General features: G+C 43.6%; 1 protein-coding gene across 5 annotated transcripts in view; it reads left to right on the top strand.

The window, feature by feature from the left end:
- Window positions 1-15531, top strand: part of LOC125459658 (L-fucose kinase) — a 335292-nt gene that overhangs the window by 303782 nt on the left and 15979 nt on the right. For all 5 annotated transcript variants that reach the window (XM_048546285.2, XM_048546284.2, XM_048546286.2 and 2 more), the window contains 6 exons: window positions 1944-2110; window positions 4649-4876; window positions 6203-6346; window positions 8620-8739; window positions 11149-11336; window positions 13279-13378. In XM_048546285.2, the coding sequence (XP_048402242.1) occupies window positions 1944-2110; window positions 4649-4876; window positions 6203-6346; window positions 8620-8739; window positions 11149-11336; window positions 13279-13378 (947 nt within the window). The remainder of the gene's footprint in view (window positions 1-1943; window positions 2111-4648; window positions 4877-6202; window positions 6347-8619; window positions 8740-11148; window positions 11337-13278; window positions 13379-15531) is intronic.

The following is a 15531-nucleotide window of genomic DNA, read 5'->3' on the forward strand; positions in this document are numbered from 1 at the left end:
ATAGGTTTCTCACACTTTCCTGTGATGATGTATCATTTAACAGCATTTCTTTATGAAATTGTTTAGGATTCCTTTATGAAATTGTGAGCTTTTATCCAGTCAATTTGTTTGTGATATATTGAACTCTTATATGGATTACTCCTTTCATCTCTTCCTTATTCTTTCAATATAAAAATAATCCTTCAATAAAGGCTTACCAGTAAAGAAAATGTTTCATTTTCTCTGTTTTTCTGGTTACTGTCTCTTCCTGGTTTCTAGTGGTATTCATGTAATATGGATCTTTGCCTTCTCTTATCAGTTGGATGGCTCCGTATTGCTCCTGTAATTAACAACTAATCATCATGCTTAGGTGTAATGTTCTCATACCTTCTCCTAGGCCATGATTAATTTTTTATTAATAGCTTTTTGTTGTCTGTGCTAAGCACTAATCTGTTAACCTAATTAAAAGCATTTGTTTTACCTCCAAATCCCCTCCTAGCTATGTGCTGATTTCAAAATGAACCCTTCTGGATTTCCTGCTAGCTGCAATAATGTATTTACTGGTTAATTCCAACTAGCATCTTTATCTGTAAATGTTTTGATGTCTATATGTGTCCTACCTGACTAGTAATCCTTAATTGTCAATCACGCCTTTTATTTCTAACCAGATACCCCTACAATATGACCTATTAAATTAGAATTCATTGTGGAATTTGACTTGAATGAAACATTTGCTTTGTTGCTAAACCTCTATTGAAGGATTATTTTCAGATTGCGAGAATGAGGAAGAGATTAAAAGAATATCCGTATAAGATGTAAAACATCAAAAACAAATTGACTAGATAAAAGCTGGGACCATAACACAAGCAACTGCAGCTTCCACCATTGTCTCTCTTGCTGAGGAAATCCAGTATCTCAGGCTGTGAGGGCCTTCTGCTCCTGTGCATTGTACCTGACCAGAAGTATAGGGCTGAGGCCTCCACCGCCATGAGACCTTAATAACTGGCTGACATAAATGTTTAGAAGTAAGTTGCAGAAAATTAACAGGCTGTTCAGTCCAACTGTTCAATGCATATGCTGCACATGAACTTTCTCCTCCAGAATCTTCATCCCACTCTATCAGTATGTTCCACTGAGTTTTAACTTATACATGAATGTTGTCCAGGTCTGTGGGATAGGACATCACCACAAGGCTTAGCAGGCAGAGAATTCTTCCACTGTGAGAAGAAATTTTACACTCTTATGTAAATGTGCCCAATCTACCAGAAGTTACCTAACCATACAGAATGTAGGAGGAATGGAGAGTGGAAATTAGTTGTTAACTTTGAGTTGGGGAAAGGTGAACAATCTGATCAGAAAGGATGGAAAATTATCTATTAAGTCCCTATGTTGAACAAATAAGCTATTTTGATCAGAACTGCTGTTAAGAATCTGTTTCATGTGCTCCTTCAGTACAAATTGACACGGAGGCATGTCACTGGTACCAGAGGGTAGAGTCGAACTTTGGTACCTTTTGGCTTCATTAACCAGCGTGTTAATGCCACCCATGGATCTGTTCCCAGAAAAAGGGGTACTGTTCTGTGGAAGAGTGGAATGTTTCTAATGATCAATTGTGCTGCTTCCAGCCCAAATAAGTATTAATAGAGGTGAGTTAAATCCAGGAGTATGCATGAATATTAAACTATTACCAGGGACTCCCTAAACTAACATCCAAACTACTGTCAGCTACTCCAAGGAAAACAGTGATTTTTTTTTGCAATGTCCTGAATTAGTTTGCAGCAAACAAATAGATTGTGATACATAATGTAGAATTCTAGACTTGCTTTGCATGGGTGCAGAGGCATGGGAACCTGAGGTCTGACGAATTCCTATTTGAAAACTTGTCACTGAACCATCTTGAAGCTGATTGTGAATTGTTCATTTAACTCCTGCCAAGTCTATTGATGAAATTTTCTGTCTCACAGACCAGGCCTTCTGGTGAGGGCTGCCCGTCATTATGAGGGGGCGGAACAGATCCTCATCCGACAAGCTGTGATGTCAGCACGAGCGTTCATCTCCAGGGGTCAGGGAGAGCTTCCTCCCATGAATCACTGGGTGGTGGCAGAATGCCCTGCCCGTATCGATATCTCAGGTACTCCCACTTAATGACTGCACTGTCTGACATCTTAAAGTCAGATTACCGATCCAATCTGCAGCTTGAGATGATACATTGGTGTTGGTAGCCATGGATTACTTAGTAACACCTCCAAATGTTTTATATTCAAGTCTCTTCTAGAAATTTGAGCATGTAATTAGACTGACTCAACAATAAAGGCCAAAGGAGCACATTTACTACAGTAAAACATACCAATGTACTTTGCAAGAGTGATTAGCAAATGATATCACATTATGTAAAGAGATAATGTAATGGATGCCCAAAATCGTAATGAAAGAAGTAAGTTTTCAGAAAGGATGGGAAAGGTTTAAGGAAGATATTTCAAGGTTTATGGCCTAGGAAGTGAAGGTGCAGTTGTGGAGAAATGGAATTAGGTGTTCAAAGGGCACGAACTGGAGGAGCACAGAGACTGTATAGACTGGAGGAGATCGCAGAGATGGGGAATGGCAGATGGGGAATGTGTAGGGATTTGAATAGGCAAGGAATGATGAATACATACCTTATGGGCTGTATGAGACATTCGAGAGTCTACAAATATTCACTAGCATTCTACCAGATATGAAGAAATACATGTAAAAAGCTAACCATTTATTTGTAAGAATGCTGATTATTGAACAAGGGAGGCAATGGCCTGGTGGTATTATCACTGGACTGTTAATCCAGAAATCCAGATAACATTCTGGGGATAACAAGAGATAGTAGGATGCAGAGATAGTAGGAACTGCAAATGCTGGAGAATCTGAGATAACAAGGTGTAGAGCTGGATGAATACAGCAAACCAAGACTCTTTTTCTGAAGAAGGGTCTAGGCCCGAAACGTCAGCCTTCCTGCTCATCTGATGCTGCTTGGCCTGCTGTGTTCATCCAGCTCTACACCTTGTTATCTCAGATTCTCCAGCATCAGCAGTTCCTACTATCTCTGTAACGTTCTGGGGACCCAGGTTCAAATCCCACCGCAGCAGATAGTGGATTTTGAATTCTATAAAAATATCTTAGAGTTGATAGCCAGAGACTATTTCCCAGGGCGGAAATGGCTAGCACGAGGGGTCATAGTTTTAAGCTGGTTGGTGGAAAGTATAGAGGGGATGTCAGAGGCAGGTTCTTTACGCAGAGAGTTGTGAGAGCATGGAATGCGTTGCCAGCAGCAGTTGTGGAAGCAAGGTCATTGGGGTCATTTAAGAGACTGCTGGACATGTATATGGTCACAGAAATTTGAGGGTGCATACATGAGGATCAATGGTCAGCACAACATTGTGGGCTGAAGGGCCTGTTCTGTGCTGTACTGTTCTATGTTCTATATCTGGAAGTTAGAATCTAATGATGACTGTAAATCCATTGTCAATTTGTCAGGAAAAACCCATCTGGTTCACTAATGTCCTTCAGGGAAGGAAACTGCCATCCTTACCTGGTCTGGCCTACACGTTACTCTAGACCCACGGCAATGTGGTTGATTCTGAACTGCCCTCTGGGCAATTAGGGATGGGTAATGAATGCTGCCTGGGCAGCGACACCCTCAATCTGTTAAAGAATAAAGAAAAAAATATAAAACATAATTGATTGCTGAAGCAAACGGCTCCCAGTAGATGAGGAATCGAGGGTGAGACAGTAGTTACAAGATTGAATGTTGAGTGATTCAGAACAGAGGGTAAGAGGAATATCTTTGTGCACAGAATTGTGAATTTTCTTTTATTCTCTTGTGGGATGTGGGCATCACTGGCTGGCCAGCATTTATTGCCATTGAGAAAGTGGTGTTGAGCTGCTTTCTTGGTTGCAGTCCATGAATGAAGCTGTGGAACTCACTCAAGTCAATTAGTGATTGAAGCAGAAACTATGAAGATATGGCACAGTGGCTCAGTGGTTAGCACGCCTGCCTCAAAGCGCCACAGACCCAGGTTCAATTCCAGCCTTGGGTGACTGTCTGTCACATTCTCCCTGTGTCTGCATGGGTTTCCTCCTGGCGCTCCAGTTTCCTCCCATAGTCCAGTGATATGCAGGATAGCTGGATTGGCCATGCTAAATTGTCCACAGTGTTCAGGGATATGTAAATTAGGTGGATTAGCTCTGGGAAATGCAGGGTTACAGGGATAATGTAGGTGGGTGAATCTGTGTGGGATGCTGTTTGGAGAGTTGGTGTGGACTTGTTGGGCCAAATGGCCTGTTTCTATACTGCACAGATTCTATGGAAATTGGAACAATGGATGAAGCAATAGGAATTGAAGGGATCAGAGAGAGTGAGTAAGAGTTAAATTTACCCTCACTTGGGGAGCTGCATCTGTAAGGGGCACAAGTTTCAGATTTGAGGCTCCGGTGTTGCAGATCTTTCTGTGAACTTGTAAAAGTGATATCCTGCTTGTGGTGTGGCTTTCCCGCTTAATCTGTCTGTGTTATTTTCTGATCTGAGAGTGAGCTGCAGAAATCTGTTCTTAAACCTACTGTAATTTTTATTCTTTTCCCTCCCTGTGATTGTACCATTGACTCGATGCCCAAGCCTAAGATATGTAACTCCCTCCCACAGGTGGCTGGAGTGACACACCTCCAATAACGTATGAGCATGGAGGAGTGGTGCTGGATATTGCCATTCTAGTGGACAAGTGCAAACCAATTGGTGCAAAAGTGCGTCGCATAGCAGAGCCCAAGTTGCACTTAGTCCTGAACAGTGGAGGCAAAGAGACAGGAATGAGCATGGAGATAGTGTGTCAGACTCTGGAGGATCTGCGGGACTACTCTCAGCCACGTGCACCAGGTATCTTCGACAGAAAGGCTGGTAGATATACTGCCTTTAGCCTACCAAGCTGGCTGGTCATGGTCTGTCTCCTTTCCATACTCAGATTCCAACGTGGTACAAAGTGCATTATGAACCAGCCTAACATTTAAAGAGGAGAAATGTATGGATAAAAAAAATCATTGTCCATCACTATCAAAACTGACTGCTTTCACTGTCACCCTAGGGAGCCTGTTCCTTGACTGAACACTCAATGATTTATTGTTTCCCTAGCTTAGTTTTGAATTTATTCTACTTCACACGTAGGCTGTGTGAAATAGCTTGACATGTTACGCAGTGGCTCTAGAGTCTATTTAGGAATCACTTCGGATTTCTGCTGTTAATCGCTAACTCCAGTTCTGTGCATTAGAGGACAGTGTCAGGCTCAGCTCTGTTGCTTCCTGTCAACACATGGCCCTTGGACACACAGGGCTGAACTTCCCTGGTGGTATCAGAAAACTGACATTGGGACTATTTCAGGATTTGGAGCCCTTGTTGTCTGGATGTCTACTGATGCAATTTCACAGGAAGTATCCGATTAGTTGGCTGCCTCCGTGTGTGTTGTCCGATGAGGACTGATGGAGGGAGCTTTGACATGAGAAGACCAATCCAAGGAGCCCTAGGGAGGGCGGGTTGACAGCTCTAATGGGAGACGTGTGCTACTCGGACTGACAGAGAGCAAGAGACAACCATCTGATGAAGGCACTAATCCAGTGGCCTAAATGGCAAGTAAAGGCTACAGGCCAGAACTGTCAGGGCCATCAGACCCCAGGAAAATGCCTCCCAGATTACTGCATTTGGTTAGGGATGAGCCATGTACAACCATGCTGCTCCTTTATACAGGAGAGTGTGCAAAATCTGACAAAAGCACTGTGACCCACCCTCCCACCATGAAGCCCTCTTTAACACGTTGCCAGGCCCCCAACCTGGGTTCTGTGTGCCATTCGTAACATTTTATTACAGTGTGAAAATAAAGGCTGAATGTCTTTTTAAGTGCCTTAATTGTGACTTGTAGCTGCATTACAATATTTTGAATTCAGTAATTATGGGACTGTCAGCTCTGTCCTCTATTTTGTTTTCAGTAGATTCTGCCATTAATACCTGTTGTGGACCTATTTTGCTTCTGTACAACCATTACCTCTCATTTTGCCTTTTGTTCTGTGAACCTGTTACCTCTAATCTCCTTCGCCCTCTAACTCCTCATCTTCCCTCTCTTACACGTGCCCCTCTGACTTTTATCTGCAATATAAAATCTACCACTTTTCCATCTCTGTCATGATTACATTGTTATGTTCCATCGTTTGACAGGTGCCTTGTTGAAAGCAGCCTTTATCTGCACAGAAATTATACAGTACCCTTCGCAGGTTTCGTTGCAGGATCAGTTAATGTCGGGGTTTGGTGGTGGCTTTGAGCTTCATACTTGGTCCAGTCTCCCACATGGATCTGGCCTTGGTGAGTAGCCATAAAATAAATCTGTGAGTAGCAGTGTCTCATTTCAAGAGACCATTTTCCAACAGCACTTACAGTCCTTTGTTTAGATTTGGAACATCAGTTTTATGTTGGACTACATCATTTTCCACCCCAACAGAGAAATCTATTATGCTATAGTCAGCTTTCCCTAAAGAAACCCCACAACAAGATCACTAATTAGCCCCTTCTCATAGCATTATACCAAATATTGGAAATCTTGATTCCTGGTTGATTTCTAAATGTATGGGTCTAAAATCTATCTTGTACATACTCCTGGAATTCATCTGCTATCTTCTTGCAAATGTAGTTTACCTAATCTACTTGTAGATTAAGGTCACCCATGATTACATCTTTGCTGTAAACATCTCTTAATTTCATTTTTAATGTCACCTCTATCGAGTTACTCCTGTTTTGGAGGCTGATTGACAACCCCCATGAATGTTTTTTTTTACCATGCGTTGCTCCGTAGCTCCACCCAGACTAATTCCCCATATAGATTTTCTAAGGCAATATCCTTTCTTACTATTGCAGTGATTTTGTCCATTACTGACAATGCCATCCCACTTCCTTTTCCTTTTCTTTCTTCTGACCTTCCTCAATTTGAACCCTCTTGGCTATTCAATTCCTAGCCTTGGTCACTCTGTAGACAATCCTCTATTATCACAATCATATCCTATACATTTACAGCTACTTGCACCATGAATTCATGTACCTAATGTAGAATCCCCTGTTCATTCACATACAGTAAGTTTGGATTTGTCTTTTTAACATTTTTACACAATTTTTTATGCTCTGGCCCTATTTACTACAAGCCCTCCTTTCCTTTGCCTTCCACAAATGCTTTTACATTTTATTTTAGCTGCTTATAATCTGCTTGCAGGACCTCAGACTTCTTGAAAACTGAATGAACTGTGGATGCTGTAAATCAGGAACAAAACCAGAATCGCTGGAAAAGCCCGGCAGGTCTGGCAGGATCTGTGAAGTAAAAAACAGAGTTTACATTTCGGGTGTGGTGACCCTTTTTCAGAACAGTGTAGGAATTCTACAATTCATAGTGTTTGGAACATGGCTGTTGCTAAAAAAACCATCTCTTCCAGCAGTATCCAAAATGGGAAATCTTGTGGGTGCTGAACCCAAGAGGCTCATGCACTATCTGTTCATTGCTTTCACTCTCACCCATTCCTTGTCTGCCTGTGCACTTTTTACCTGCTGTGTGGCCCCTTCTCTGTATACACTATCCACAAATCTCAGCCTTGCAAGTAGTCCATAGTGACTACAGTTACTGTACCAGATCTAAAATGTGGATTTTGAATAGCTGCAATTAAAGACATTTCTTGTACAAGTGATCACTCTGGAAGCTGAAAGTGTCCCTGACTTCCCACATGACACAGGAGCATCATCCATGTGGCCGAGCTGCCCTGCCATGACTTAGCCATAAATTACTCTCTAGCCATTTTCTTTGTCTAGTTTAATGAATATTAAATATACAATAAGGCCCTTAGCCTTACTATTAAGTCATAGAACATCATTTTAATTGAAGACCTCTTTTTACTTTGAAGATTTATCAGCAAAAATACTTACCCAGTCCTCCATAATACAATGCTGCCTTTCCATGTGCACTGGCTCCCAGAACTTCTTGATGAATTTATGTTTCCCCTGTGATCTTACTTTGGTTTGTTTTCAAAAATCACTTCCCTCATTCATTTTATCAACTGCTGAACTTCCTGAGACACCAGTAACTTCCCACTTTCTCTGTAATGATTAAAATATGTCACTCTCACTCATTGACAGTCACACTCCTGCTTGTGCCCTGACTCGCATGCACACACAGATGCTGTACGTGGAATCTCATGTGTACACTCACTCTCATGCAGTTGTATACATTTGATGAGAGTACAATCTCAACTGAGTTTGCACTCCTTCAACTGCTGCTCTCTAAATCCATCGACACTTTCTCATCACTGACCCCATTAACGTGGCACAAGCCTAAAGTTGAATCTTGAGGATTCAAACCTGAGGAAGGGTCACCAGATCTGAAACGTTAACTCTGTTTTCTCCTTCACAGATGCTGCCAGACCTGCTGAGCTTTTCCAGCAACTTTGTTTTTGTTGTTAGCTATTGTTGAATCTTGAGCATTTGTAATTGTAATTTTCTTCAGTTGTGAGTGACGCACAAGTAATGCTTAAAAGGTTCTGCTAAAGCAGAGCGGTGATGTTCTGGCTTGTTCGCTCTTTATTGATGGCATTTGTGTTTAGGTACGAGCAGTATCCTTGCTGGGGCAGTGATGGCAGCTCTGATCACAGCCGCTGGAAAGACCTACGACACCTCATCCCTGATCCATGCCGTTCTTCACCTGGAGCAAATGCTGACAACGGGTACGTACCATCCCAGGTCTCCAAGGTTATTGAGGGAATTAATCTGGGCAAATGGTTTAGTATGGTGAAGGAATTCAACCCCTGAGGAGAGACAAGTTGTCAATTAGACGCAGGAAGAGAATTTGAAGATGATATTCACACAGAGTTGCGAAACAATTGGCTTGAAAAAGAAGCGTGCAAGAGAATTTTGAAGCAGAATGGATTGAGGGGGAAGGTGAGTAAGTGGGGTAGTGTAATGGAGGTTGATTGAAAAGGGGTGTTTTGGTCTCCATGAACATCCGTGTGTAATCCTTGAGACATACAGTGTTCAAGCAGGCTCATTTACAACTTAAAACAACAATGCATTGTATCTACGTAGTGTGTCGAATCTAATCAGACAACCCAAGAAGCTTTACACAAGCAGATTAAAGCAAAATTTGACTCTGAGCCATGTTAGAAGATATTTGGGCTGATGATATAAGACTCAATGAAAGAGTTAGGTTTTAAGAAGATCATAAAGGAAGAAAGAAATGGAGGGAGGAAATTCCAGACTTCAGGGACCAGGAAGCGAAAGGGACAGGTGCCAATGGTATCAGGATTAAAATCCAGGATACTCCTACACCCAAAGTTAGAAGAGCAGTATTATCTCATGGGGTTGTCGGGCTGGGAGTGATTACAATGATAGGAAGGGATTAGGTAATGAAGGAGTTTAAAACTAAGGCTGAGAATTTTTTTAATCAAGGATTGTTTATCCGGGTGCCAGTGAGGTCAGCGAGCATAGGGTTGATGGCTGAATGGGACCTGATGTAAGTTTAGGCACAGGAACCAGGGTTCTGGATGCTGACATGTCTACAGAGGGTAGGGTATGGGAGGGCAGATCGGAGTGCTTTGGAATTGTCAGGCCTGGATGTAACACAGACATCGACAATGTTTTCAGTGCACGTTAGCTCAGGCAGGGATAGGATTCAGTGATGTCGCAGCAAATATAAACCAATCAGTTTAACTTTGGTGGTAGGGAAACATCTAGAAACAGTTATATGAGGTAGAATTATTAGTTTTGTGGAAGAATGTGGATTTATTCGAACTGTTGGCTTGGAGATTTTAAGGGAAAATTGTGTCTAACAACTTGCTGATGTCTTTTGAAGAGTAACACAGGGTTGATGAGGGAGACTTTGTTAGTGTAGCATATGTGAACTTTCAAAAGACATTCAGTACAGTGCCACACAATAAATTTATGGGGAAAGTAATTGGTAATGGAATACAAAGGCCAGTTGCAGCATGAGTACAAAATTAATTGAGGGATAGAAAACAGAGACTAATGGTTAAGGGTACTTTTCGGGCTGGAGTTCCCCACAAGTTGTTATTGGAACGTTCTTTCCCTGCTATATAAATGATCTAGATCTTGGTGTGCGGGGGATGAAAGAAAACTTGAGAGAATTGTAAACTGTGAGGAGGACAATGCAGAACTTCAAAAGGACATCGACAAGTTGGTGGAGTGGGCAGATGAAGATCAATGCAGAAAAACGTGAAATGATCCACTTTGATACAAATGACAAGGCATGACAGAATAAAAGAAAGTAGTATTCTAAAGGCAAGCACAGGGAAATTTGGATGCATTTCTGAAATAGGGTCTAGGCCTGAAATGTCAGCCTTCCTGCTCCTCTGATGCTGCTGGGCCTGCAGTGTTCATCCATCTCTACACCTTGTTATACCAGCTTTTTGCAGATTGCTAGCTTCACCAAACTAGCTATGTTCGTGGGTTTTCCTGCTTATGAGCCTTTCACCTCAGTCAGCTGTAGTACACTATTAACTGTGCACAGACTTTTTCAGGTCCTTCGCAGTTGTTAGGCCTTTCCTGAGCCCTGTTTGTCTTAATCGTGATTGAGTATACACATAGCTGGCTGTTTTGAAAGGGTACAATTTAAGTTGCATTGTAATAGAAAAGAAATCCTTTCTTTTCTGTGATCTTGGTGAAGTTTTCCCATTGACAAAACCTAGTGTGATTTGATTTTGCCCTGAACAGCAGTCTGTCTGGCAGATTGGTCATTTTGGTGATTACGTTGAGATTTTGTGACGGTGTGTTGAACAGTGGGACACTATTGTCAATGCATTCTTCCCAGTTCAATTGTGACAACAGTTTACTTAATTGAAAGAAGTAGAACACTGTTTCACCAGAAAGGAGTGTTTAGAACCTTTGATGGTAAAGGACACGGAGCTGAAAGGGTAGTTGTGCATCTCCAGTGCTCATAGAGAAAGCTGCTGTGGGAATGCAGGGTGCACTGGGAGTGATTGAGGAATCGAATGGGATTAGCCCCTGTGTTACCTACATCACAACTGTGACTAGATTTCAAAAGTATGTCATTGGCTTTAGGGCACCCTGCAGTGTAAAAATATCTTTCTTTCTCTTATTTACATTCCTTTCTCTTCTAGGTGGAGGTTGGCAGGACCAAGTTGGAGGTCTGGTGCCTGGTATCAAGATCGGTCGGTCCAAGCCCCAGTTGCCGCTGCGAGTAGATGTTGAGCGCATTGCAGTGACTGATGCCTTTGTGAAGAGTCTGAATGACCACTTGCTGCTGGTATACACGGGGAAGACACGACTTGCACGCAACCTTCTGCAGGTTCGACCCAATCATCACGTAACAGTCAGGCCCTGGGAGCAGTCACCCTCTCAGGACCCAAATACCGCAATGTTACAAATCTAGCACGGTGCCCTCTGCCCTCAGGGAACTGTCAGCTGAAATGGTACAGAGTGCCTGGCAGATTATTGGCACTGGTCTGACCATGCTCATTAGGATTCTGAGAGTGGCCGGAGAGTGCACACAATCTAATTAGGAGGCTAGATGGGCAATCCATGCCTCTGATGTAATGGGCAGCAAAAGAGTCACATGCACAACCCTAGGGGCAGCTGTCCAGTTAAAAGGGATGGGAGGAGGGTGTTTTGCTAGCTTCTGGAGTTGTTTGGGATGGCTCTCTGGATAGATACCACTCCACGTCCCCCAGCATGATCCCTGCAGCCTGTCAGCCTGGGCAGCAATTTCTCAGATTTAGCTAAACATCGGGTCCATCACAACGCTGTTCCTTAGCCTTGTTGTCATTGCGGAGTAGAGTACCATTCTTAATGCCACTGCAGAGAGCAGAGGTGCAGCACTTCCTGTCGGAGACCAATAGAAATCTCACCACAGACTAATTAAAGGGCCATTTATTCAGCAAAAACCCTGCTCGCAGATGCTCATTTTGCTTCCACCTGGACCACTTGGTTCCAGACCTCAGTATAGTCTTGGTTCAAATATGGACAAAGGAACTGAATTTCAGAGGTGAGGTGAGACTGACTACCCTTGACATCAAAGCTACATTTGGACCAAGTATAGCACACAAGAGCCTGAGCAAAACTGGAGTCACAGCAATCTGGGGCAACACTTTCACCTGCTTGAAGTTGGGTCAGAGGCTTCTGAAGCAAGTAATTCACCCGTCTGAATCCTCAAAGCCTATGCAAAATTGACAAGGCGTGAGTCAGGAGTTTGATGGAAACCTGTCAGCTTCCCTGGCTGTGTGAAGCTCACCACTATCCAAAACTGTCCACTTGATTGGTGCCCCCTCTAACATCACCACTATGACAGCAGCGTGATCTATAAAATGCAATACACAGCTCTTCTGAGATCTCTACCACCTGGAAGGGTAAGGGCAACAGATACATGGAAACATCACCATCCACAATTTCCCTCCAAGACATAGAGCTGACTTGGAATAATATAACTGTCCCTTCACTGTCAATGGATCAAAAAGCTGGACCTTCCTTCCTAACAGCAGTATGAATGCCCTTGCACCATAAAAAGTGAGGCAAATCAAGACGGCAACTCACTACCATCTTCTCAAGGGCAATCATAGATATACAGCAAACTTTGTTTTATCCAACAACTTAGGAACTGGCACTCTTGATAAACTGGCAAAAATTATATAACTCAAATACTGCAAAGTTTACAGTATTATCCTATCCATTTATTATAGTTTTTAAATTGATTTACCTTAATGTAAATATACATGTTTTTCAATTGAATGGCCACATAAAATATCAACAGTTGATTCAATCTCGAGTCAATTTCTCCTCAAATACAGCGATCTACGAGTAGTCACTTGGGCGTGCCAGTGAGAAAGTGCTCTCCTGATTAAGTTTTATTTAAGGCAAAAGTTGCATTACTATTTAAGCGATTAATCATGTAAATAAAGTATAACAAAGATGTGTATATCTTCTGCATTATGTTTCTATGTCTTAGTGCGTGTTTTACATTAATTATATGGACTTTTTGATCAACTAGTCCACTCCTGGTCCCATAGGCGCTGGATAGTAAAATGTTTGCTGTACAGTAAGTGCTAACTTGTGTGCCTTAGCCAATGCTGATGAATGAAGAATAAGTTTTTAAGACGTTCCACTGGAGCACTTTTCTCAGATATAAAACTGGGAAAGAAGGTTTACCGCACAGCATAAACTCCCTTGTCAGGGCCAGACGGAAGTGAGCAATCCGGAAGTAGTTTTGATTGTCATTTTTGAGATTTGTTTTGCAGGATGTACTGAGGAGTTGGTATGCCAGGCTGCCCAGTATTGTGGAAAATGCAGATGCACTAGTGAGGAATGCAGAGGAATGTGCTCAAGCTTTTATCAAAGGTAGGTAAAACTGCTGGAGCTGCTGTCTGCACTATCACAGACTCAAACGGTGTGTGTGTGGGTGGGGGGGGGTGATGGAAAGACACACCATCTTGTGTAGTAGCAATCAGAATGTTCCAAGTGAGATTCCAGATAAAGCCACATTCCACATTGATAGTAAGTTACATTGGCCAGCTGATCCCCAGATTTGGCCTCTGACTTGGACTGGGGACTGGGTTGGAGAGAGAATGTGGGTGGGTATATGAGTGAGTGCGTGTTGTCCCACTTCCACCAGCTGTCTTGGGTGACAAGGTGGCTACCCAGTGTCTCGCTTTCCATTCTGATCATTTGGTCTCCCTGTGTATGCACCAGTGACTTTACCCAGGATTAATCCATTGATGCTGTCCAATAAGTATGGCACACAGGAAATCCTTTTGGCAAAACTGTCTACTTTCCTTGATTGTGTAATGTTTTTTAAAGTGTCCTGCACAGTACCTGCATCTAAGAATGGACTTTAGCATTTTCCCAACGTTACTCTAATTGGCCTATGGTTTCTTTTCTGTTTCCCTCTTTCCTGAACTGACTTGTTACATTTGTGGATCTTGCAATCCACTGGGACCTTTCCAGAGCATAATTTTATTGTGGCAAAAGAAGAAAAACAAAATAAATAAATATACATAGATAATAAAACGTGAGGCTGGATGAACACAGCAGGCCAAGCAGCATCTCAGGAGCACAAAAGCTGACGTTTCGGGCCTAGACCCTTCATCAGTGAGGGGGATGGGGTGAGGGTTCTGGAATAAATAGGGAGAGAGGGGGAGGCGGACCGAAGATGGAGAGTAAAGAAGATAGGTGGAGAGAGTGTAGGTGGGGAGGTAGGGAGGGGATAGGTCAGTCCAGGGAAGACGGACAGGACAAGGAGTTGGGATGAGGTTAGTAGGTAGGAGATGGGGGTGCGGCTTGGGGTGGGAGGAAGGGATAGGTGAGAGGATGAACAGGTTAGGGAGGCAGAGACAGGTTGGACTGGTTTTGGGATGCAGTGGGTGGAGGGGAAGAACTGGGCTGGTTTTGGGATGCGGTGGGGGAAGGGGTGATTTTGAAGCTGGTGAAGTCCACATTGATACCATTGGGCTGCAGGGTTCCCAAGCGGAATATGAGTTGCTGTTCCTGCAACCTTCGGGTGGCATCATTGTGGCACTGCAGGAGGCCCATGATGGACATGTCATCTAAAGAATGGGAGGGGGAGTGGAAATGGTTCGCGACTGTGAGGTGCAGTTGTTTATTGCGAACCGAGCGGAGGTGTTCTGCAAAGCGGTCCCCAAGCCTCCGCTTGGTTTCCCCAATGTAGAGGAAGCCACACCGGGTACAGTGGATGCAGTATACCACATTGGCAGATGTGCAGGTGAACCTCTGCTTAATATGGAAAGTCATCTTGGGGCCTGTGATAGGGGTGAGGGAGGAGGTGTGGGGGCAAGTGTAGCATTTCCTGCGGTTGCAGGGGAAGGTGCCACTTGTGCTGGAGTTGGAGGGCAGTGTGGAGCGAACAAGGGAGTCATGGAGAGAGTGGTCTCTCTGGAAAGCAGACAAGGGTGGGGATGGAAAAATGTCTTGGGTGGTGGGGTCGGATTGTAGATGGCGTAAGTGTTGGAGGATGATGCATTGTATCCGGAGGTTGGTGGGGTAGTGTGTGAGAATGAGGGGGATCCTCTTTGGGCGGTTGTGGCGGGGGCGGGGTGTGAGGGATATGTTGCGGGAAATGCGGGAGACACGGTCAAGGGCGTTCTCGACCACTGTGGGGGGAAAGTTGCGGTCCTTGAAGAACTTGGACATCTGGGATATGCGGGAGTGGAATGCCTCATCCTGGGAGCATATGCGGCGGAGGCGGAGGAATTGGAAATAGGGGATGGAATTTTTGCAGGAGGGTGGGTGGGGAGGAGGTGTATTCTAGGTAGCTGTGGGAGTCGGTGGGCTTGAAATGGACATCAGTTACAAGCTGGTTGCCTGAGATGGAGACTGAGAGGTCCAGGAAGGTGAGGGATATGCTGGATATGGCCCAGGTGAACTGAAGGTTGGGGTGGAAGGTGTTGGTGAAGTGGATGAACTGTTCAAGCTCCTCTGGGGAGCAAGAGGCAGTGCCGATACAGTCATCAATGTAATGGAGGAAGAGGTGGGGT

This window comes from Stegostoma tigrinum, chromosome 16, assembly GCF_030684315.1.
Source record: "Stegostoma tigrinum isolate sSteTig4 chromosome 16, sSteTig4.hap1, whole genome shotgun sequence".
Taxonomy (NCBI): domain Eukaryota; kingdom Metazoa; phylum Chordata; class Chondrichthyes; order Orectolobiformes; family Stegostomatidae; genus Stegostoma; species Stegostoma tigrinum.